This window comes from Sminthopsis crassicaudata, chromosome 3, assembly GCF_048593235.1.
Source record: "Sminthopsis crassicaudata isolate SCR6 chromosome 3, ASM4859323v1, whole genome shotgun sequence".
NCBI lineage: Eukaryota > Metazoa > Chordata > Mammalia > Dasyuromorphia > Dasyuridae > Sminthopsis > Sminthopsis crassicaudata.
In genome coordinates, this window is record NC_133619.1 from 439,553,245 (window position 1) to 439,578,542 (window position 25,298).

Sequence of the window (25,298 nt, forward strand, 5' to 3'; positions counted from 1 at the left end):
GCTACTAAGGGCTTTATTCAAACACTTTTCGAATACCCCTTTATGTTCCAAAAAAAAAAAAAATGAAAGAATGTCTGCCCCCTTTTATTTTGCATAAGGATCAGAGTGTGAATTCTCTTTTGTTCCTATCCACAAAACCTGAAAACCAATATGCAACAAATTCCCTAATCCTCATTTCACACCTCAAAGGTGGAGGGGCTCAATAAAAAGCTGGATGAGTCAGGGGGAGTGCTGGCAAAGTGATCTGCTAATGTGCTCCACTCCACAGAAAGCAACCTGGGTTCTTGAATGTCCTGGTAACTCCAGCTCCCTGTGTAGGTGTAACTTGTGGAGTTACAGTCACCCAGACCCCATTAGTCTCCCTAATAGACTATTGTGATGTGCCTGAGGAGGAAAGGGCTTTCTTCTGCAAACAGGGTATGTGATGCCTTAGAAGGTGATGTCTGAGAATAACATTTGTAAGCAAGTGATTCTTATATGTGGGAGGGATGCTAGGGGTAGAGTGCCTGGTTTCTGGAGAAAAGTCTGATGTGGAATGCCTTTTGGGATTTCCATTCCTTCTTTCTGGGCCACCCAATTTATGAAAGGGCCTTTCTAAAAACAAATATACTTTTTCCATGAAAGACTCATAGATGGAGATTTGGAAGGGTTATTTGTGTATGGCAAAATGTGCTTTAATCTGCCATGAACACACCTGACACTGAGACCTTATTGCCTGTGGTGCACAAATATTGCAGCATGAAGATACATAGCCAGGCAGGTAGGCAGTACAATAGATAGAGTCAGGAAGACCTGAGTTCAAATCCAAACTCAGATATTTTCTGCTTGTGTGACCCTGGTCAAGTCACTTAGCTGCTGTTTTTGCCTCAGTTTCCTCAACTGTAAAATGGGGATAATAATGGCATTCACTTCCCACAGTTGTCATGAGAATAAAAGGAGATATTTGTAAAATATTTAGCACAGTTCCTGGCACATAGAAGGTGCTATATAAAGATTATTATTGTCATCATTGTCATTATTATAATTAGCATTGCGAATGGATTGTGCTCTCTTAATCATGTTTGAACAGAAATCACTGCATTTTACTTTGGTGGATGAGGAGAAATGTGGCTGGTGGATTACCATATCATATACTTTTTAAAAGAAAAGGAAAATTTTTCTTTTATTAAAGAATCCAAACTCACAAGGCCTTGTTCATTCTATAGCACATCTCAACTCCTGGGAAGGGGAAAGGAGCATCATATGAAGGCTAGGATTCTAGATTTGGAGTCAGGAACGTGAAGTTTGAAGCCTGCCTCAGTTGAGCCTTTCTTCATCTGTAAAATGAAGGGTATTAACAACCTCTAAGGCTTCTCACAGCTCACAGGCACATGCTAGCACGAGGTTATGGTGAGAGCATGGATGTAATGTTCTTTGCAAACCTTAAACCCTATATAAATGTCACTCATAAGACAGCCTCATTCCGTCACTCAGCTCAACATTTTAGATCGTTATTTGCAGCTGGGGACCTCAGGAATCCTGAAAATTCCAAGACCCTCATTTGGACTTTTTCTAGCAGCTGGTTTTACATTGTCCTGCCTTCTCATGTATCTGTAGCATTATCCAAGCTTTCATTGCCCGTGCTGATAATGGACTCCATGGCAGCTGGCACAGTATATTTCGTGAAGGTTCACTGTGTCACAGAATTAAAGCTGGAAAGGTCCTTGGAGGCCATCTAGTCCAAATTCAGAGGTTTAAGTGACTTGCCAACAATATGGATATTGTGTCAGCATAGGACTACACCTCCATGTATTCTAACTCCAATTTATTCTTAATAGTTATTGCATTTGTTGAATTCCATCTCCGGGCAATATCTTGGCTTAGACAGCTGCCAAAAGTCATGTCAGATTTTGACAGATGTGCCGATTTGTTTTTGTTTTGCTCTGTTTTGCCTTTTCAAATGTGCTACTTTGAGTTCAAATTATGCCTTACACACTCATCAGCTATGTGATCCTGGTCATCACTTAAATTTTATCTTTCCTCATCTATAAAATGTGGATAATAATAGCATCTATTTCCTAGAGTTGTTTGTGAACATAATTTTTTTTTAAAGTTGCAAGTTACTTTTCAAATCTTAAATACAAGCTATGATAATGATAATGATGATGATGATGTTGATGTTGATGATGAAGAATCCAAATGCAGATATCCTTTCTGATGAGAAAAATATTAAATGACTGTGTCCAGCTTTTAAATATTTCGTATAATTTGACTTCTAAGAAGTTTCTATTTCTGAGTAACTATTTGATTTGTCTTTTAAATTGGCACAATATTTTAACATGTGCAAGAAATGTGTGAAGACTGCCGACCTTGGCGCTCAATTGTGATTCAAACAGCAGAGAGAATAAAAGCAACCATTGCACATCACCTTTGACAAGAAGTATAGATGAAGAACTTGACTTCAGGAGCAAATCATCTTCTAAAAGTCTAAGCATATACTCTATTTTCCAAGACACTCAAAATTCAGAAAGCCTGAACTGAGCAATGGTTGATTTTCTTTGCATGGTTATAATCTGTGCTTGGCTGATTCCCAAAGCTCAACAGTGCTGACTCATCTAGAATTACTATAGGGTTTCCAATGTTTTCCTGTGATGTGGTAAGTGTAAGAAAACAGATAAAATAGCTAAGAAGAAGAGGAAAAACTACAAAAAGTAGACACAAATAATTTGAAAATTGGAGACATTTAAATATAGAGGCAAATAGTCACAGAGTCTCACAACTGGAAGGGAACTTAGAAGCTAGCTAGTTCATCTCACTCCTGAACAACGATTATTAATTCTACAACATTATCCACATGTGTTCATGCAACCTTGATCAATGAAGGAGCTCAAGTGAGAGGGAAGTCATTACCTTTGGAGGCAACCATTCAATTTTTGCATAGCTTTAACTATTAGGAAGTTTTTCCTTTCATCAAGCCAAACTCATCTTTTTGCAAAGTTGAGTGGTGCACTATTCCATATTCTGCCATCTAGTTCTTCAACTATAGGATAACTCTTTAAATACTAACTATCCAGTTATTTTAATTGCTCCTCAGATGGCATCAACTGAGAAGCTCTCCTCTGGCTGTCCTCCAACTTATCAATATCATTGCTTAGATATGGTGCTTATACCCAAGTCTAATATTTCAGATGCTGTCTGACCAGGACAGAGGATAGCATAATAGTCACCTTCCTATTCATGGACACTATACTTCTTTTAATCCTATTTAAGACTGAATGAGCTTTCTTGGATATCTTCCATACCTGAAGCTCTTACATGGAAAAATAATTGGTGTTAATAATATCTTAAAGTCATCAAGAAAAGATTATGTTCCATTCCTTATATACTTACTTATGAAACAGAGAAGAAAATACTTAATATGTTTTAGAAAGATTTCCATCCCAAATGGTAAAAATAAACTATGACTTGGTACTTAATGGAATAAATTCTCAGCTATGTGGAAACTTGGCTATCTAGAACAATTTCTTTCCAGAAGGTTTTGATGATTGAGGTTTACTTTATATAAAAAAAAATGAAGGGGTCAAATATCCTTTAGATCCATGATGAATCCAAGTTTTATGGATAACAGATAAAAAGCAATTGTTACCCTAATAGGAAATTTAACTTGACATGAACTTAATTTTAAAAACTGTGAGAACAGCTAGATGGCAGAGAGAATAGAGCACCAGGATTTAAGTCAGGAGGACCTATATTTAAATTAGGCCTCAGACACTTACATGTTGTGTGATCGTGGACAAGTAACTTAATTCCAGTTGCCTCCCCAACACCATACAATCCCCCCCCCAAAACGTGGAAAATTTAATCAAACTTATACATAAATTTATACATAAAAAATTTCCTAAATTATGTAGTGTCATATGGCACCATATACTAAACTTTCCAGAAAATATGACAATGCTTCAATAAATATTATCATATTTATATGAGCTTGGAAAACAATAAAGGTGTCATGGGATAATGGCCTTTTATTTACATTATATAATCCATAAAAGATTTAGTAGAACATATTTGCCATTACTCAATCCAACCTATAGGAATAGAAGTCTTATTCTTGTGTCCTTTTTTTTTCTTTTTAGGGAGCTGGACATACCCACATTGGTGTAGGAATTCGCTCCACTGGTGAATGCTTAATAGCAACTCTTGTATAGCTTCAAATCTAGAGTTGCAAATTACAGTCTTAGATAGTAAGTTGGAGCACTGAGAGGTTAAATAACTCAGCTGAGATCACTCTGAGACAGAGCTCCAAACTAGATCTTCCTGCTTCCAAGATGGCTCTATGCAGTGCTCCATACTGACTTGGTTTAGTCTTGCTTTATACAAAGAGTACAAATCTGAAGCCTGATCTTTTAGAAACTTAAAGGTTTTAAAATTTTCCTCCCCATCCCTGAGTGAAATTGATTGGTATAAACTGTGACCATTAAGTATAATACTCCAGTAAAAATTTATTTGCAGAATTTGTGCAGCAAAGTCAGGTTAGGCAGATAAACATTTCCCTGGCATCCTGGAGCAGTCTAGCTCCACAAACCTTGTGGCAAAAACAACAACATGGAAGTCAATCTGTCGCGTTTCTACATTAGAGCAACAGGCGGCCCTAGGAGAAGCAAGGAGCATAAAAGCCAGCAGCCTGTGGCTGCTGTGAGCAACCACAAAAATACAATTCAGCTCCACAAAAAAGAACTGACAGAATAAAATGGGAGTCATTCTGCGCCAAATCTTTCAAAATCCTTTATGTATAACTTCCTAGAGTTTCTACATAACAGCATATGAGAAAATTACTTCTTTTATTAGAATGAATACAAATGTGTTGCAGGGAATTTTTGGGGGGGAGGTGAGGTTATATAGAGTACGTACCATTTTTTCAAAGTTTACTAGATTGTCAATGAACGTCTTGTTCCCCTCATGAGTAAATGTCATATCTGTATGGAAATAAAAAGCCACAAGCTAATAACCAATTGAAATTTGTCATAGGAAGAAAGCACAATAGCACTGCACTAGATTACACCAACTGATTTGCATAATGTAATTGTACAAGGCTAACAATGGTTTCTTTTATGTCAGGTGTTTAACTTTTAAAATCTCTTTACTTGAGATTAGTAAAATTTCTAAACTAGTGCTTAGTTCAGCCAGGGAGACTTTCAGAAACTCCAGATTACTGCTTCTCCTAACCCTCTTAGCCTTTAAAAAACAAACAAAATAACCTGAGAAGGTATGAGGATGCTACCTTCTTCCCCCTTTTCCAAAGAGCTCTAATTTATCTTCCCTTGACTCTTTAGATACTCATTACTTTCTCATTTGGATTACCTTTAATGAGTAAGGGCATGAAGGGAATGAGAGGCGGATCCAGTTTTGCAACAGTAAGCCTGTAAGCCCTGTGGTTCCTGGATGGATCCTTAAGAGAGAACAAAAAAAAAAAAAAAAAAAAAAAAAAAAAAAAACAATGGCAAATATACTGTATTGAATCATTGGGAAAAGAGACAACTTTCAGAGAAGTCTAATCCTTTGTGTTTTAAATCAGTGGCAAACACAAAATCACAACAGCTTTAAATGTAATTAATGTATTAAAACAAATCATTGTCCACACAGCCTTTCCATTTCTTTGTTAATTTTCATGATGATGGACCAGGCTTATTTGCTCAACGGGGAGCCATCTGCTTGCATCAGAAGTTAAATTCCCAATTCACAAAATCACAGAGTATATGGCCCACTGTTACTGACAGGCCCTTACCCCTATTCCAAGCTATCCACACCTTGTTGATTCACCTCTGCCTGTCTTGTACTACCAGCCCAAACATGTGCCTCTCCTGGCACCACCCAAAGACTTTTGCCAAATCCCACTCAATTATTTCTCATCTGCAAACATATCCCAACTCACAGGGAAAAGTGGTTTTGAGTAAGGCAAGAAAAATGCGGCTTGGAGCACACAGCCATCCAATGTCTGATAGGAGAAAAAAGCATATCACACTGCTTTTCTTAATTACGCAAATCGACCTTATGTGGGGCATAAGTCCTCTTTAAGTTGGTTCCTAAGAGTGTAATTCATTAGTCATACATGCTTGTTTTAGCAGCATTAAAATGGGATCATAAACTTCTTAAAGTCAGACAAGGACAGATAAAATACTCTGAAATGAGGACTTCAAATTAGTTCATCAGCAAATGGATTAATACAGACAGTGAACAGAATAAAGGGGCTACTGTCACTTACCATTAAGCTTTCAAACTCGGCATAGATCTTCTTGAACTTGCTTGGAAGTTTCTGTTGACAAAATCAAAATACCAACACTCTTTGTCACACTCAGTATATATAGATACCCTATCATTTCTGCAAGAAATGTTCCCTGCCTACCCCTGGCTCTTAATCAAACAACCAGGCAAAGACTGTAATAGGTTTTTCCATTTCAAAGTAATTTAGAATAACAAAAACCATCCTTCCAGAAGTCTTTTAACTTAGGTGAACCAAAAGTAACTTATGAATGCTTGGGTCTTACTGTTTTTTTAATACTGTTATACATACAGGATGATTCATAAAGATGATAGTTTTCCTGTGTCATAACTGGACTGGCATTTTTAACTCTTAATTTCCACAACTAGGAATTTAGATCCTAGAATAAGGGTTTTTTTTTTTTTAAATCTCAACTTCATGGAAGGGTTTCATAAATAGATTTTGAGGGAGAGAGATTTCCTTTGTATTTCTAAGTACTTTTATGCATTTAAAAAGATTATTCTGAGATCAAAATTCCAAAGGAATCCATGACCCTCTCAAAACCCAAACATATCTCTAATAAAACATGGAACAGATCCCTAGTCTAATTCCATCCCATTACAGAGAAGAAAACTAAAATTCAAGAAGACTGTGACTTGCCCAAAGATACACAGGTGTTTAGTATTAGAGTAAGGGTAGGGGTATGGCTACTCTATCACTTTGCCTTCCCTAGATTATTTTGTGTTTCTCACAATGGAATAGATTTAACTGACTGATTTATCTGGCTGCAGGCTGTGCAGAAGTTACCTGTCCCAGTGATCTCTTAATTTTTTTCTCATTTTAATTTGTGAATCAAAACCACAGTTCTAGGGGGCAGCTAGGTGGTGCAGTGGATAGAGCACCAGCCCTGAATTCAGGAGGACCCGAGTTCAAATATGGTCTCAGACACTTAACACTTCCTAGCTGGACAAGTCACTTAACCCCAGCCTCAGGAAAAACAAAACAAAACAAAACAAAACAAAACAAAACAAAAAACAAAAACAAAAAAAAACAAAAAACCCACAGTTCTATAATAAAAAACACCAGGATTGTTATTCGTTGTTCAATCCATTGTCCATCATTCTCATAAGTGGTAGGTTTTCAGTAAAATTGAGTAAGTAAATGCTTTCCCCATTTCTGACGATCTCCAAATTAAGAATGGTGTTCTCATCACAAAGCAGAGCACGATGAGCTTTATGATGTCTTTTCTATCATGCATCATTAATGGGATTGGCAATGTCCTGGATGTCAGAGGTATCCAATTTCTTTTTCTTCCTGGGTAAATTTCACCTTTGATAAATATGTTCTGAATTTCATTAAATTTTTATATTATACATGAATAGCTTTTCTCTTCTTATCCCAAATCTGAACCACTTACAAAATCTCTTTTGAAAGACTTGAGAATCTTTTTTTTTTAACTAAATGTGCTTTAGGTATCATAGATCCTTTTCCCTAAATCTTCATTTTGAGGAAAGGTTTTGATTTTATTACTTCAAAAGAGCTGTGGTTTGATTTCTGGTTTAGAGAATTTGGGAATAAGAGTTCTTAGTTTGAATTCCCAAGTTACAGAGGGTTTTAAGTAATAAATAAAGTGTTTAATTATTCATAAAGAAATTAATTGACTAATGGACTTTTCCCTCATCACCCAGTTGGTTTCTATGCTATAAGCTAAGTCAAGTCGGGGCACTGAGTTGGTAAAGGGGCACATCTACTGTGAATGAGGCTGAATGTGTCTCTCAAAGCCAGCATATGTCTCATATTACATTCCATGGCCAAATATAAAAGATGATTCATTATATTATATTATATTTACCCCTTCTCTCCATTAACACAGAAATCAACACTTGATGATGCTATCATTTCCATTAGTCTCAGTAATGTCATCTGGTCGTTTACTACCTATATTTCCAACATCTATCTGTAAAAAAATTGAATTTCCACTCTCATTCTAACCCAATTTTGTCTACCTTTTTGTGACCCACTTTGAATTAAGTTTAAGACCCTTATTGGAAAAGTCCCCTAAGTATGCCATTTTATATTGATCTATGTCTTATTTATTTAAGCACTCCCCAACTTATGAATGGATAAAAGACTGGGTTTGAAGTCAGGAAGACTCATCTACCTGAGTTAAAAATCTGACATCTACTACGTCACCCTGTGCAAGTCACTTGACTCTGTTTGTCTTGATTTCTTCATCTGCAAAATTCTAATAACTTCGTCAAGAAAACCTCAAATGAGATCATAAAGTAAGACACGACTGAAAAATAACTAGTAACTTATACATAGTTGATTTCTAATGTTTGCTTATAAATGAATTATTTGGAATTTATGCTATATTTTCCCACAGAATCAACTAGATATGGTGCTTAGGCTTCCAGAACAATTTACAAGATACTTTAGCTCATTTAACTCATATGTAACTTTGTGATTTAAAAGTTACTTTAAATACAACATATCAAATGATGTTTGCAGTATCATTCTGTAGATTGACACAAGTGGAACATTTTCCTAAGAAGAACATTCCCAGAAGACAATGGAAAAACATACTTTATGTTCAAGTATACTGAAGCATGTTTCCAGTGATGGTCTTCATACAAAAAGTGGCAAAAGGGATATCATTTGGGAAGTTATTGAAAGAAAAGGAAGTAGGTCAGGAATATAACAGGAAGGAATAATCACTGGCAGCCATTATTGGTAGCTATGAAATGTTAAAAACAAAAACAAAAACAAAAACAAAACGAAAAGGCAGTTAATAGTCTCCTCTTTGAAGGATCTATGGTTGAACATGGTAAGTATTGTAAAGGATGAAAAGGCAAAGATAAATTAAGATTTTCACTGAATACTGAAATCACTGAGTTCACAGATTTACTGAAGCACTTAAATGCTAAAATGGCATAGCATCTATTATTCTGGGTTACACCTTGGGATACCAACATCTTTCTCTTATTGCTGTTCTGAGAGTGAGAATCCATTCTTATCCCTTTTCCTATGGCAGTTCCTTATCCCTGTTTTCTAGGAAGGGGTATGGAAGAACAACCTTCCCAGCTTCAAGCCTTCTGTGATGACTTCTCTGATTTGAGGCAGGGATACAACTAGCAAGGCCAGGATGAGGGATGAGGTAAGGGATGGAGCAGAAAATAGAGAGAAGAGGGCACTGTGCGGTAAATTTCTATTTTTATGTAGAAACCCTCCAAAGACACTCTTTTGCCCCAGGCCAGCTTCCCAGTCACTTAGTCAGTCAACAAACATTTATTAAGTGCCTGCTGAGTGCCAGGCACTGTAGTAAGCACTAAAAATCCAAAGAAAGAAAAAGATAATCCCTGCCCTAAGGAGCTTGTAGTCTGCTAGGAAGAAAACAAGCAAATAGCTATATTCAAATAATTTAAATTTTGGAAAAATCAGAAATAAGCACTCTTCTTTGCTTCCTTGAACTCTGAGGAGTTAAGCTCTTTTTCTCTTTCCCTTATGGCCACCTTTAATTTCCAACCAGGATTTCTTTCCTCTTCTGATCTACTACAGAATATGCACAATGTCACTGCTCTTCTCTAAACCCTTGCCTATGTAGCAAACATGGTTTCCCAGGATTTTTCTTTTCACTGCTAAACAAATAATATAAAGTTTATTCTAGAAAAGACCATGTCTTTTGCTTTTATTGGAAAACATAATGGGAAGAAAAAAGGACTCGTGTCTTCTCCCTTCTCAGAAGAATATAAGCTCCTTTAGGCCGAAGTTTTTTTTTCATTCTTACTTTTATATTCTCAACATCTAACACTGTGTTTTGTATAAAGCAGATGCTTAAGAAATGTTTGTAGAATTTAACTGACTCCAAACAGGGAGATGGTGATAGAAGGAAAAAAAGAAGCATTGGCTTTGGAATGAGAAGGTCTAGATTCAAATTCTACCTTTCCTCTCTGGCTCTGTATTAGGAAATGAGGTGAATTGAGTAGACAGCATCCAGATACTCTCTAGTTCTAAAATTCTGTTAGTCTATGAATTAAATTCCTATAAAGAGAGACCAAAGTAGCATAGGTAATTTTTTTTTCAAGTTCAACAGGTTCAGCTAGTATTTCAAGAATTTTTTCAGAGGTAGGGCCAAGAAATAGGATAGAGATTTCCAAGCTATGAAACTATTCCGAGAGCTGGAGGGAAGTAAGGAAGGCAGTGGGAAGGGGAAGGTAGGAATAGCAATTAGGGTTCACTTCTGATCTGTCACCTTTCCCTAACAGTCCTGTCACTGAACACCTTTTTCTAAGCCTAGATTATGGAAAAACTGAGAATCAGGGATTAGGGATGGGGAGTTGGGATTTTGGAGGTGAGGGAGAAGAAAAGTAATAAAAACTATCAGAAAAAAAAAAAAACTAGAGCCTTCCCTATCTCTTTAGTTGTTATTATCTTCTTCATCATCCTCCAAATAAACATATATAATTATTTATTTGTCAGTCATGTTCTTCCCAATAAAATGTAAATTCCTTGAGGAAGGGAATTCTTGTTCAATCTTTGCATTCTCAGCTTCTAAGTCAGGGTCTTGCACACAGGAGGCATGTAATGAACTCTTAGTTGATTGTATTTTAGCCACTTAGGTTTTTGTATGTCACAGGTGTTTTTACATGCTTGTAGGTGAGGAATAGAACTATATATTTTTCTCCACATATTGTCCAGACTACATGGCTTTGTATTTTCATTGTATGCTGTCTAGTTTTCTAAGAGTTTCATATGCACATAGGCGATTCCCTACAGCTTTATATATTTCATGAGACAGAGACCATGCTTATAATTTCCAGTGAGTGTCAGTCCACAATAAGATCATAGGTCTATATGATTAAACTCATGAATCTGTATGAATTCAAGCATTTTAAAGAGAAATGAAGCAAAGATGTTTACTTAGTTGTGTTTCATCATAAGATGGCATTTTACCAAAGTTGAGACAAGAATATCTTTTGGCTTAATTGGTGTAGACTTTTCTTGCTCCCACTGGAACAAGATGACTCATCTGATTCCTATTGAGCTTGGTTCTGCCCTGGTCAGGCATTAAGTCCTGGCATTTGCAATTCCTTCCAGGTGAATAGGAGAGCCTGGGGTGACTGGCTCCTCTATCCTCTTCATTACAGTGCTGACATTTGCAGAAAGTCCCCTATCCATAGTTAGCATGGTCTTTGATAAGCTATAGGGCAGTTTTTAACCTGAGATCTGTGAATTTGTTTTTTGTTTTTAAATTTCAATTCAGTCTCCTTTATAATTATAAAACATTTTATTTAATGCATTTAAAAACATCATTCTGAGAAGGGTCCACAGGATTCATTACACTGTCAGAGGGATCCATTACACAAAATCTAAGGTACCTACTTTTTTGGTTATTTAGCTCAATTCTGGTCTTCCTGAAGAGTCCCTTAACTTCCTTGGACCTGCTCTAGACCAGTGGTACTTAAAGTTTTCTTCTCATTATCTTTATACTATTAAAGATTATTGAATATCTATCTAAAGAATTTTATGTGGGTTATATTTACAGATATTTATCACAATAGAAAAAAAAACCTAATTTTGAATTTGTAGATCCTCTGAATGGGTTTCAGAGACCCCCAGGATTCTCTGGATCTTTGAGAACCATTGTTCTAGAACAGCCTGAAACCTGGGAGGAAAAATGGTGTCAGGTGACTGAAGGGGCAGATGAATTACTAAAACACACAGTCCTACAGCTGTCTACCCAAAAGAGTCTCCTGGGCTTGCTCCAATCCAAATTTGTCCCTAGTGGTGTCTTTAATGGCCCCCATAAGCCTTCTGAAGAAAAGCAGAGGAAACTGCGAGATGACTTTATTGCTTTATTTACTTGTAGCTTAACTCAGTTCCTTTGCCAGATGGAAGTTGATACAGCTTCATGACATGCAGGCCTCACTAATTCTCTCACTCCTATATTCAGGAGATGAGATGATGTGCGCCACACCTGCCTTGCTTAGACAGAGAAACTCAAGAAAGAAGGAATTGGGACAGCATGACCAGAAAGTAACTAAAGCATTTAGAAGAGCTGGGGATGGTAGTGTAAGGGCAATGGAAGGATTATTCAGGACAGTCTGCATGGGCAACTTTCAGATGTGTCTTCAAATGCCCCTTCTGCATCTTCTCTCCCTTCTCCATCTTCTTTTGTCATTTAGGTTCTGATTGTTTGCTTGACTTTGAATCCAGAGAACTGAACTCTTGGCAGACAGTAAATTCTGTCTCTCTCTGTCTCTGTTTTTATCTCTGTCTCTATCTTTGTCTCCTATCTCTTTATCTCTATCTCTGTCTGTGTTTTTATCTCTATCTCTTATCTATCAGACAGCTATCTATCTGTCACCTATCTCTATCTCTATCCATTAATTTTTGAATGATTCAATTTTAGGTGGAAATCTATTTCTGGATTGTTGCCTGTAAGAAGAGTATTTCTTTAATTATATAAATGTACAACATACAATGAACATATATTGACTTAATAAATGTTTGTCAAATTGAATTGAATATTAAGTTTTGGCCAGTTGTCCTTTCTCCAAATAAAATAGGATCTGCGAGATAGCTAAGATACATAGTTCACAGCAGGTCCCAGGCTGGTTTCCTCACAGCTCATTCCCTTAAATAGCTGAATGTATGCCTTGGTTAAAAACACTTCTCCCATCTTAGTGTTTAGTAGAAACTTTTCTCATATCATTCTTCTGAACATCTGAAAATTCCTTTCCATATCCTACTGGAAGACTATTATTATTTCCATTATATAGATGGTGGGACTGAGGCTAATGATAAGATAATTCTTAATCAAATTCGGATAATTGGAAAACTAGGGGACAAGACCTATCTATATGTCACTCACAAACCATGAAGACTTTTTTTTTTTTGCTGAGGCATTTGGGGTTAAGTGACTTGCCCAGGGTCACACAGCTAGGAAGTGTTAAGTGTCAGAGGCCACATTTGAACTCAGATCCTCCTGACTTCAGGACTGGTGCTCTGTCCTCTGAGTCACTTAGTTGCCCTAAGGATTCTTTCTAACAAATTTCACCATGTGTACACTAGGGTTCTTAACCAGGGATTCACAAACTCCAAAGGGATCTCCACACATATACAAATATAGGTATACACACACACACACACACACACACACACACACACACGGCAGTCAGGTGGTACAATGCATAGAACACACAGCCCAGAATGAGGAAGACCTCAAACTTGATTTCAGACACTGCCCAGCTGTGTGGCCTTGGACAAGTCACTTAACTCTGCCTCAGTTTTCTCATCTGTCAAATGAGTCAAATGAAGAAATGGCAAAACCACTCTATTACCTTTGCCAAGAAAACTCCAAATAAGGTCACAAATAGTTGGACACAACTGGAACAACTCAACAACGAAAACAACAAGTAAACACATATACACACACATATATACACACATATGACTGTAATTTTTTTTCAGTAATCTCTAACTAAAATTTACTATTTTCTTCAATTATTTAAAAACGTTATTTTGAAATGTGGTTTATCCAAAGGCTTCATCTGAATGCCAAAGAAGTCCATGCCACAAAAAAAAAGATTAAGAACTCCTGGTTCTTGTATTCATTTGTATTCATGTTTCAGGCAATGCTTACCTCCCATGTTAGTGCCAGGCGGCTCACAGCAACATTACTAAGTCCCATGACAATGGCAAAAAAGGAATTCAGATTTTTGTACTCCTTACAGCTGAAACACAAAAAAGCTTATGTTCAAGTAAAAGGCAACTCTGGGGGACACATAAGATCAGGATCCTGCCTGTGGCAGTCATTATTTTTTTCTGACTTTTCCTTAAAAGAATGGAAAGCTGGATTTAATATGTCGGATAAGTTGCAGTTGAGTGGTTACATTCTCATTACCTGGTTTCTGTCTATAATTTCAGACAGATTAACTTTAACATTTTTCATTTTTGCTTCCCTTCTCAATAGTACTTTTTATTCCATTTAATAAGTTGATTCTAAGAATGGATGAATTTGGGGAGAGGGTTAAAAAATAAGTTCCATGGTAAATTGAAATTGGAACACATTTCTTAGGAAAACTCCAACAAGCCTAAAGAAAATATAAAATGCCCTTTGGGAAGATAGACTCTCTAACCTACTGATGGACACACCTATCTAGTACCCCTTCTGGAAGGGGTTTGCTATTCTTCATTCTTCATTCTCATAATTGCTGAGAGAAGCCATTAGCATCCCTTCTGCTTTCACCCACTATAGTGAATAAGGAGTGCACCTGTCCCCTTGAAAGGTTTCGCTGGAGTTATGTGTTATGAACTGGGCACGTATTTTCTAGGACGTTTTTAGTAGTAGATGATACGTACTTTACTGAAAATAGATGTGAAATCAACTGATCCCTGCCCCCTTCCCCCGTCAGACCACACAGCGAATGTTTGAGCCCATCACTTTGCTATTTGCTGCTCTATTTAAGTTTGATGACTGAATATCTGGAAGAGAAACAAGGGGAAGATGTTAACAAAATCCTTAGTCAGAATGTCACCCATCAGCCCAGGTATTTGGCTTAACTCAAGAATATTGCAGTTTTCAACTTCTCCAACATCAGCTTGTGTGTGTGTGTGTGTGTGTGTGTGTGTGTGTGTGTGTGTGTGTGGAAGGGAGGTTGGTACCCTTGTGGTAGGGACAAATACTCTACCAAAAATCAATAGTTATCTAAGTTGACTAAATCTTAGTTAAACCCAACATGGATTAGCATTTTTATAAAAGCCTAAATTAAGTTGTTTGGTCTGTTGCCAGGGATCAGGCTGAACAATCAGTCTCTAGTAAATCTTAAATTGTTCTGAAATGGGGGGGGGGGGAGAAAGAAAAAAAAAAGAGTACAGAATAATGGGACTGATCTTACAAGGGAGATAGGATTGAGGGGTTTACCTCTTATTGGCTGTAAGTGCTTTAAGCCAGAAGAGGTAATTAACCAAATAGACACTTTGGGGGAAGGAGGTGGAAGTTAGAAGTGGAAGGAACTCAGAGGCTCCATCTGAGTTTAAGCATGTCTATTACTTGGTCTGGGTGTGCTGGCACCTCCCTTCTCCCCAAGACAGTGTGGAAGGAGGATAAGCAGGAAGATCATCACCATGGGTCCTGTTAGAAAGGAAAGACTGAGGACAATGATAATGCCTTTCCTTAAGTCCGCCATATGTCTAATCTGTGCACTCAGGTGGAGGAAAGAGGGAATAATAAATAGAGAATTGAGATAAAATGAAAAAATCAAGATAGAAAAAAATGAGAATTGAGCGAATTTTTTTTTTTTACTATGTGACAGGCATTGTGTCTGTCCATATGTGTTTTATTTTGGAAGGCAGAAGTATAGTGGAATTCTTAGTTGGCCAGAAATCAGTAGCCTAGAAACTAGCCCTTGTTAAACTCTGACCCTAAGTATTTTGGGGTCCTGAGTCAGGTGTATAAACTCTCTATTTAAGCTTTCTCAGTGAAGACAGCATTACCTCCTTCCTTCATAGGTTTGTTTTTGTGTGTGTGCAAGTGTGTGCAAGAGGAAAAACAAGTAAAATGCAAAGTGTTACTATTACAACAGGTATGTTTCATGTTTGGGAAATAAGTTTATTGAAATCAGAGGGGATTCCTTTTTTTGTGCTGAGACCAAGATAGCACTACTTAAGTAACAGAGGTTAGTAAAGAAATACACACACACACACACACAGACACACACACACACACACACTGTGTGTGTGTGTGTGTGTGTGTATCATACAGAGAGATGAGGATGCAAAAAAAAAAAAAAAGATCCTGATGATTTCCCCTGCTGACAATCATTTCATTTTTTCAGGTTTTATGTTGATGTTGTTATTTTTTTAAAAGGATTCTTACTTTCAATCTCCATCTTCTTTCTTACAAAAACCCACCAAAATGGGTAGGTGCCCAATTTAGCAATAAAAGGCCTTTATATATTTTTCTGACTTTGCCCATTTTCATGTAAAAATGCTTTTGTGTTTTCTCTTCCATTGGCACTCACCACTGTGGGAAGAGGAAAATGAGCTCTTTCAGATTTGGAAGCTCTATCTGTTCACAGGTTTCAATAAGCACCATGCTTTGGAGGCTTGAACCAAATACAAAAGAGACCCTGGCAGCCTTTTTCACCTGGAAAAAGGCTGGTCTTTGCTCCTAGGCCAAGAGGTTGTACAATTCTTCTTCACCTCTTTAGTAACATTTTTATTACATCCCCCTTGAAAGAACCCGAAGCTGGAAAATGACAAGAAAACAGGTCTGAGAGCTACACGCAGTGGGAGTTTTTGCTGACCTTCCTGTTTTGGCAGGATAATTTGAGACATTTGGCAAAGGGAAAAACATGGCTCAGAGTTTGCTTTCTTTTGTTTAGCTCTCTAGAAACCAGACTAAGCAGGCTCTCAAATTCTGAGTTTCAGAAAGCAGCCCGGAGGAGGTTGTTTTTATTCTCAACCTTTGTGCTGCAGAGCTCCTTGAATTTAGAAGGGAAAGGATTTTCAGTGCCATGGGCCGCGTTTAGCAATTTATTTTTAGCATTGTAGTGATCCTGGAAACATGGAAGTAAACAGGGGGTTGTCAAGCATAGCTAAATAGCAAGAGAAGATTAAATTCATGTCAGAGGGAAATCTAACTGGCCCGCCAGTAAATAAATTGTTTCCCATGAAGTGCTCCTAAATGCAATATTTATAAGATGCTTGATTTTTATCCTGAGTTCTAGGGAGAGATTCTCTTGCATTGGGTTGCTTGTTTTGGGGCATTCCATCCTGTCAGACTCAGCTCATAGGTTTCTCTGCATATGCTCTAGTGCCCTCTCCTGGACACAGCGTGCCACGTCGGCTCGTTCATTTCCATCTCTACCTGCCCGCTGCTCAATGATGCTTTCTTTAGAGCCAAAGCGAGAGCAGCAAGGGAGCGGTCCTGGGCTTCGGGGCCAGCTCAGACATGCATCTGCCCAGAGCTGATGAGCGGGATGTTGAGCATTAGAAAAAGGCGAGAACGGCATTTCTCTGAAGGAAAAACCGGTTCTCTGAGCCCCTTGACAGCGCTGTGCATGTATCTCACAAAATAAAGGCAGGGTGGGTGCTTCTGGGGGTTTTATAAGTGCAGTCTTAGAGAAATTCTAAAGAAAGCAGCAGACAGATTCTGTGCTTGGCACGCAGCTCGAGCATTTCTCCTGCATATGCCAAAGGTACTTACTGGGCTGCTATCTTAATAAATTTCTTGAGGAGCTGAACTCGCTTGCTGAGTTGGGCACAAAGGCAAATCTCGGTGACGACCCAAAACTGAATCTCATTAAACCTCCTTAGGAACAAATCCAAGTTTGCAGTGGTCTTCTTGAAGTTGTGCCTTCCAAATGTGTGGTAGATAAGCTCCAGCTGGAAAAGAAAACCCAGAGTGGTCACATTTGCTTACTTTTTAATTTATATAGAGAAAAGGAATAGATAGGCTTTCCTTCTTCTCAAGACAATCCTGCTGAATAGAAAGTGTGGGCTCCCTTTAGTTGATAAGAATTCCACTTTGTTTTAAGTTCATAGAAGATCACTGTGACATTTATGTTAATCATATAAATGTAGATACTAAAGACTGAATATACTTAGAAAGATACATCAGTGTGATTAAATACCCAGCAAAGTACTCAAGTCAGAATTTCATTTATTCCCCTTTTGTCTTGTTTCAGCAACAAAGCCTTTAGAGCTGACTTAAATGTACTCGATATTCATAGAATTGTCATTTAGTTTCTTTATTGTAATAGAACTTAGAAACAATTCTCTAGGATTAAGATTTGTATAGTTGGTATTCTTCTACAGGTAAAAGCAGTTTCTTCACAGGGAGTCAAGTTTGGGTGAGAAAACACACACGATAAAACACAAACACATACAATGTAATACAAACTAAGACACAGAGTTGAATTACAACTGTAGCCACAGTCCAGAGCTATGACCCAAAACACAAAATTTGGTGTTGGGACTCCTTACCTCATGTACACAGTTGAAAAGCTCCCAATCATAAATCGTCATCTGGTATGCTAAATCTTTGGAACTCATCAGTTCAAAAGTTCCTACTGTTCCAGTAGTTGGGCCTTCTTGTTCTGGTAAGGGCGTCTATGAATAAAATACATGGATCATAGAGTTAGAGCTAGAAAGGATATCTGAGATCATCTAGTTCAACCCTCTTTATAGATGTTAGAAACTAAGGCACAGTGCTGAGGCACATGACTACATATGGCCTGAATCAGATTGTAGTCCTCTGAGGCTTTTCTGATTGCCTAACCAATGTTCTTTCTATTGCTCTATGTGGTGCTGATCTACACTCAGAGTTGCTGAACATAACAAGATTCTAATGTTTTGTTTTTGTTTTTTTAGCAAAAATTCTCAGGTATTAATTTTAGTCATAATAGTAAGATGACCTTAACTTCAGTGGTCACTTTGGTCAGCATAATTATAAAAAACATCATCATCATGTATAATCAATGGTTCTCAAACTTTCTGGTCTTTATTTTTAGACCTCTTTTTATACTTAAAAATTATCAAAGATTTCCAAAAAGCTTGTATTTACATGCGTCATATCTATTTATATTTACTGTATTAGAAATTAAATTGTCATGGTCTTACTGTGAAAATAATTTTGGTCTCATTGACCCTCTGAAATGGTCTTGAGGACCCTGTGTCAGGAGTTCTAGGGCACATTGTGATAATAGCCGCATCTACATGATCTAAGCTGCAAAAGTCAGCATCACCCCTAAATTCATATATAACGGATTTACTCTGTAAAGAGGGACAAGTAATTTATTTTGGCCATGAAGAGTGACAACTGGAGAGCCTCATTCTGATAAATTTTCCTTCTGAAAGAATCTGGCAACTCTTCTTGAGAGGTGAAGGTAGAAACATTTTCTCCTGTTTCAATGTTTCTTCCCTGGAGTCAACCCAAAGCAGTGGCTGATAGGAATTTGTGACTTCTGATTATAACCTTCTTGTTGAAGGTAATGGTGACTTTCATAGGAATAACTGTACTTCCATCCTTGGTGACCTCCCAGCCATACCTCTTTGGGCAGCATACAACTCAGCAAGTTGAAATAGCAAGAGGGTGGCTCAGGGGAAGTAATGGTTTTCTTTCTCCTGCATTAAACCTAGTCCCTTCATTCCATGGGGAATTCTAAGCCCACAGAGTCCGACTCACTGGTCTTAGTGCTGGATTAGAAATTAGAAGACCAAGGGTCTTATGGTTCTGCTATTGACTTCCTAGAACCTTGGATCATTCCCTACTATCCCCACAAGTTAATTTCTTTATCCATAAAAGGAATATTCTATATATACCAGAGCTTTATTATGCCTTGGAAACCATCTGAAGTACTTTCAGTTTACTGAATGAAATAAAGTACACAATTCCCCTCCCTTCAACATATCTCAACTAGAATGATACCTGGCATTTTTAAAAGTACTTTAAGGTATACAGACATGCCTACTTCATTTGATCATCTCAACAAACCTGTCATATATGTGCCATTATTATTTCCATTTGACAGATCAAGAAAGACTCAAGAGACATTAAACCACTTTCATATGTTCACAGTTAGTGAAGATATGATAAGAGTTTTGAACCCAGCTTTTCATAATAGGAGGCAGCTACTCATCTTCCTGAGTTCAAGTCTGACTTCAGAAACTTACTAGCTATGTGACTCTAATAATTAACTCTATTTGCTTCAGTTCCTCATCTATAAAATGAGCTGGGAAGGGAAATGACAAGCCACTCCAATATCTTTGCCAAGAAAATTCCAAAAGATGTCACAAAGAGTCCATCAACACTGAAAAATGACTGAACAACAACTTCCTAACAGTTCCATATGGTATCCATCATGTTATTATACACGTAACTATTTTACAAAGTTATAGAGGTTGCAAAAATTTAAAATAAGTTCACTGGTAACATCTTGTTGCTTTTTAGTTAGAATTTATCTTTCTTTTCTGGAAATTCTGTTCAGTAGTCAGGACAAGGCATGTATATATTTTGGATAACGTTTGAAAATTGCATACTCTTGCATTTGAAAATTATTCCTGCTGTGAGTTACTGGCTACCAGACTCTTGAACCTTAGTTATAAGGAGGAATTCATACATTCAACTTGACTTCTCACATAATAAATATATTCCAGAGTGAAATGCTCTTCCATAAGAAATGAGTATATTTTTCAAATATCAAAGTGTCCCTTTTTGCCCCTTGGCCTGTTGCCCTCTACTTTGCTGCCATCATTGCCTATTCTTAATCTTAACGCTTTTGCTAAGCATTCACACAAGACTTATTACTAGAGGTAATAAATGAAAGTAGTTTACTCTGAGAATCTTGATAATGTGCTTATTCTATCACCATTAATAGTGGTTAATGCATGGATAGTATGTACCACATTTAATATATAGGGATTAATAATTTAAAGTTCAATCAATCCTTACCTTCAAAAAGCTTTTAATCTACAGAGCACTGAGGGAGACAAAGCTGATTAACCTATATAGTCCAACACGTGGATAAATAGATATATGCACAGACATATTTGTACATATAAATAGACTTTAAATTAGTGACATATAGGAGCTTAAACTTTGAATAGATTGTTGAAAGAGGAGAGGAATTTCTTTGAAAATTAGCAGGGCACACAGGGTAAATTTGTGGGATCAGTTTCTAATGGGTAGATAATGGTCTGTGGAGAAGATAAGTTTTCAAGGTTGGCAAGGACAAGATTGGGTGGAATGATAATGGAGCATTTTACACTTTAAAAAGTGTTTTTCATATATTATCCCATTAAATTCCTCAAACAATTCTTTGTGGTAAGTAGTTTGGCTATTATTATACCCTTTTGGGGGATGACAAAACTAAGATCGAGGGATGTTAATTGACTTGCAAATGATCCCCGAGCTAATAAGTATTGGAGGTCAAATTTGAATCCAGTTCTTTCATACTTGTAAGTGCAATGTCCTTTCCATTAAATTCTGTTTTTCTGGTAAAGGGAAATCCAAAGAGGGAAAATTAATGATAGGAAGAATATGTAATATTCATAACTAATTAGTATTATTACTAATTATTTTTAATAATAATATTTGGGTAAATGAAACAGAAGAAATAGAAGACTATTTGAGAGATAAGGTACAAATAAATAGGATTACCAACTTTGAATGAGTCCTAGAGTTCAGGAATCAGGAGTTTCTTCCATAGGGAAGATAAAAAGGACTTTATTCATCACCATATTGAAGAGATGTGGTAGAAGGGCTATCTGAAGAACATGGTCAATAGTGATATTTAAGTCAATGTACAAGGACAAAGGGGCAGAGGCAAGCATGTTATCTATCCTAAGTCAGATGAAAGATGTCTGGGACCTAAAAGAGAGTCATTACAAAGGGAATGAATATGTCTCAATTCAGATATATATATATATATATAGAGAGAGAGAGAGAGAGGCCACACAGCACAAGTAATCCCTTCTTAGCTTCTAAGCTTTTGCTATACCGCCCCTTTTGCTAGGAAAAAAAATAGATTGTAGTAGCAAGATATCCATGTCAAAATCAAACTCTTATTTTCCCTTCCAAAAATACTCTTGCTTCTGAACCTTCCTATTTTTTTTTTTTTTTGGTCCAGTATACCGGTGTCTTTCTAGTTACCCATCTCTATCACTTTCTTTATCACTAGTTACCCATCTCTATCTCTTTCTCCTTCACTCTTGCTACCATAACTTGCTATCAAATCCTGCCATTTCTACTTTGACAAATACCTTGTGTCATTATCTCCTTTCTATTCTCAGGGCCATCACCAAGCTCTCATCTACATTTAGCTGAACTATTCAAATAGGCTCCTAATTGACATCTTTGCCTCAAGTGCCTCGTGTCAGAGGCCCTTGGACATAGGGAAGATTCTGAATTCTAATATTTATTCTTTTTCTAACTTGTTATTATGCCACTGAGTAAATTCCTTTATCTTCCTTTTTTCCTCATCTGTAAAATGAAGAGATTGAACCAAACATATCATTTGAGGTCTCTTCCAAGATTAATGTTTCGCATTTTAAAATTGGTTTATGCATTTGTCAAAACTATTTAGAACTGAAGTTTTACAGACAGCAAAGATATCCTAAAATAATGCCAATAGAAACTTGCCAAGGACAGTGTCATGTCCTTCAAGACAACTAATGGCCCTTTTCCACATATGTTTGTAGAGTTCATGACCTTTTCTTTTAGACTAGTAGTCAATAAATTCTGGCCATGCTCCTAGCCACATACTTTTTTATCCTTTTTTTCTATCCACATCTACTGAGTAAACTTGAAAAAAATTTCTTTAAATTTTAAACTTGAACTTCAACTAAAATGACTTATTTCAATACATATAGTAGAACTGAGAGGCTGCCTTGTATGTGAAATAATCTCACCTTCTAAATAGCTATCAAAATATTTTTCTAAAGTTCAACTATCATATTGCTTCTAGTTATTATCCTACTAGTTTTATAGACTCTAGGATTTAAATATAATCTCTCCTATCTACCTTTTAAATTCCTTCATATCTTGGCTTCTCTTTCCCTTTCTTGAATTATGTATTATGTTTCTTTACAAACTATATGGCCAAGCCAAAATGGCCTCTTTCCTGTTTTTCTCACATTTACAACTATCTTTTAACTCTGCATTTTTTTTTTTTTTGGTTTGTTTCTTTTTGTACTGTCTGTCCCCATGACTGGAATGCTTCCTCTTCTGCTGTCTATAATCCCTTCCTTCAAACCACTCAAGTGACATACTTTACATTAAGCCTTTCCTGATGTCCCTAGCTTCTAGTGCTTTTCCATCTAAAAAATTTATTTTGTGTTTATTTTGCATAGGTTTATCTATCAATGAACAAATCGTTTCCATTCATAGAATGTTACCTTCTTGAGGGCAGAGGAATGTTTCATTATTGTTGCTACATCTTCAGTATTTAGAAACGTTTCTAGCTCATAGTAGGCATTCAACAAATAGTTGTTGATTGATGGGATGGTTGCATGTATACAACTTTACTTCTCTTCAGACACTTCATACTCCCATTAAATTGGATTACTTCTTCACTTTCATAATATAATATTTTCCCCCTCCCAATGACAAAAGTCCCCATACATGTAGGAGATACTACACATATGTCTCTTCTTACTCCTTCTTCATTCATCAATATCCATATGCCATCTTTGAATTCTTAACAGGAATTATTTCCCCCATCTGACAATATCCCATTATCTTCTTGTCTTCTCTATAAGTTTTGAGGGCACCAACAATTTTATTTATCTCATATTGCCTTTAATGTCTCGCTCAAGCCTTTGTATAAAGATAGGTTGTTTTTGTTTTTGTTTTTGTTTTTTTACTAATTTTTTTGAAATAAATGAATGAAAAGATGAAGGAAATAAAGGACAAAGAGGAATGAAAGATGATTCCCAAGACCTGAGCAAGCCTTAGATAATGGGTTGAAGGGCAATGCTATTACAATTGATGGAGAGAGGCAGGGAATTGGATCAGCTTTTGAAGGTAGCCTGAGAGGGAAATGTAGTCCTGAATAACGATGACAAATTCCTTTAGGTGTCAAAAGGCAGTGGTCAGGAGATGCCAGAATAGCCCGAAAGCTTCTGTCTCTGTCTCTTTTTCCCTTCCTCCTTCTCTTTCCCTCCCTCCCTCTCTTTGTCTCTGTCTCTCTCTGTCTCTCAGTCTTTGTCTTTCTTTCTCTCACTTTTTCTCTTTTGCCTTATAAGGACAATTAATTTTTTTTAAATTAGGCTATGTTTGGGAAGGCAATACTGCTTGTTTTCTCATTTATCAGACCAGGAAACCAAACTAAAGAAAGGTATAATAGTAATTAGAGATGAAGAGATAATAAAGAAATAATAAAACAGAACATGATTCTCTTTTGGCTAAACTTCCTCTCTGGTCTTCTCCAACACTTTTTCCTCAACTTCCATCAGTAGCCTTCTTCCTCTTTTAAGTGGTTGAGTGCTATCCCAGCCTACATTTCTCTACTTCTCTCTACTGTTTACTCCTTCTCTGGACTTCCTTTCTCTCTCCTCAATGGCAGGTTCCCCCATCTTTCCAGCTCCCCTTTAGAATGTAAGTTCCTTAAGTTGACTGTTTTAATTGCTTCTATTTATATTTCCAGTACTTAGCACAAAACCTGGGACATAATAAGCATCTAATAAATGCTCTCTCTCTCTCCCTCTTTTCTCCCTCCTCTCCATCTCTCTCTTTGTCTGACACCCTCATCGCTTTTTCTCTCCCTCACTCTTTCCCTTTGTTTCTCATCTTCTAATTCAACCAACTATTTCTCCATGATAGCTACCATTTCTGTCATCATTTTGGTTGCCTTCATTAGCTAGGCCCTCACAGTAGCTCATGTATGGCCTCATGTAAACTGAAAAGCATGAAAAACAATGTAACGTCAATATTTATATAGCTCTATGATCTCTTGATTGGGAAACTAGGTGTTACAGTGCATAAAGTACTTGGCCTGAAGTTAGGAAGACATATTTACTGAATTCAAATTTGGCCTCAGACACTCAGTAGCTGTGTGACCCTGGGCAAATCACTTAAGCATATTTGCCTCTATTTCTCGTAAAATAAGCTGGAGAAAGGAGTGATGTTTCATTTTGGTATCTTTGCTGAAAAAATCCAAAATGGGGTCAGAAAGAGTTGGACACAACTGAAACAACTGAATTACAATCCCTTGATTCCCCCAACATTACTGAAAAGCACACATAGAAGTGGTCAGAGCTCCCCTATTTCTTGCCAATATATTTAATATTTTCTTCTGGACATTTTTAAGGACTTCTAAGTTGTTCTGTATATTTCATTGTGTGATTATATACAAATTTACAAAATGTTAAGAGCAGCAAAGACTTTCAGAAGCCATCTCATCCATCCAGGATCTGAAGGGAACTTAAACTATAAATAAATACTTCTCTAGTCTGGGTTTGAGGATTCATAGGAAGAGTTATCCCATTTCCTCCCATTTTTTGGAAAAGTGTAATTGTGAGGAAGTTTTTCCTTACTTTGAACCTAAATCTGATT

The 25,298-nt window shown here is 36.9% G+C and overlaps 1 protein-coding gene across 15 annotated transcripts in view; it reads right to left on the reverse strand.

Annotated features, from left to right (window-relative positions):
* Window positions 1-25,298, reverse strand: part of RAPGEF4 (Rap guanine nucleotide exchange factor 4) — a 336,971-nt gene that overhangs the window by 15,791 nt on the left and 295,882 nt on the right. For all 15 annotated transcript variants that reach the window (XM_074303100.1, XM_074303098.1, XM_074303099.1 and 12 more), the window contains 6 exons: window positions 18,230-18,355; window positions 17,451-17,629; window positions 13,884-13,974; window positions 6,242-6,292; window positions 5,341-5,428; window positions 4,891-4,955 (listed from right to left, as the gene is read on the reverse strand). In XM_074303100.1, coding sequence (XP_074159201.1) covers window positions 4,891-4,955; window positions 5,341-5,428; window positions 6,242-6,292; window positions 13,884-13,974; window positions 17,451-17,629; window positions 18,230-18,355 — 600 coding nt within the window. The remainder of the gene's footprint in view (window positions 1-4,890; window positions 4,956-5,340; window positions 5,429-6,241; window positions 6,293-13,883; window positions 13,975-17,450; window positions 17,630-18,229; window positions 18,356-25,298) is intronic.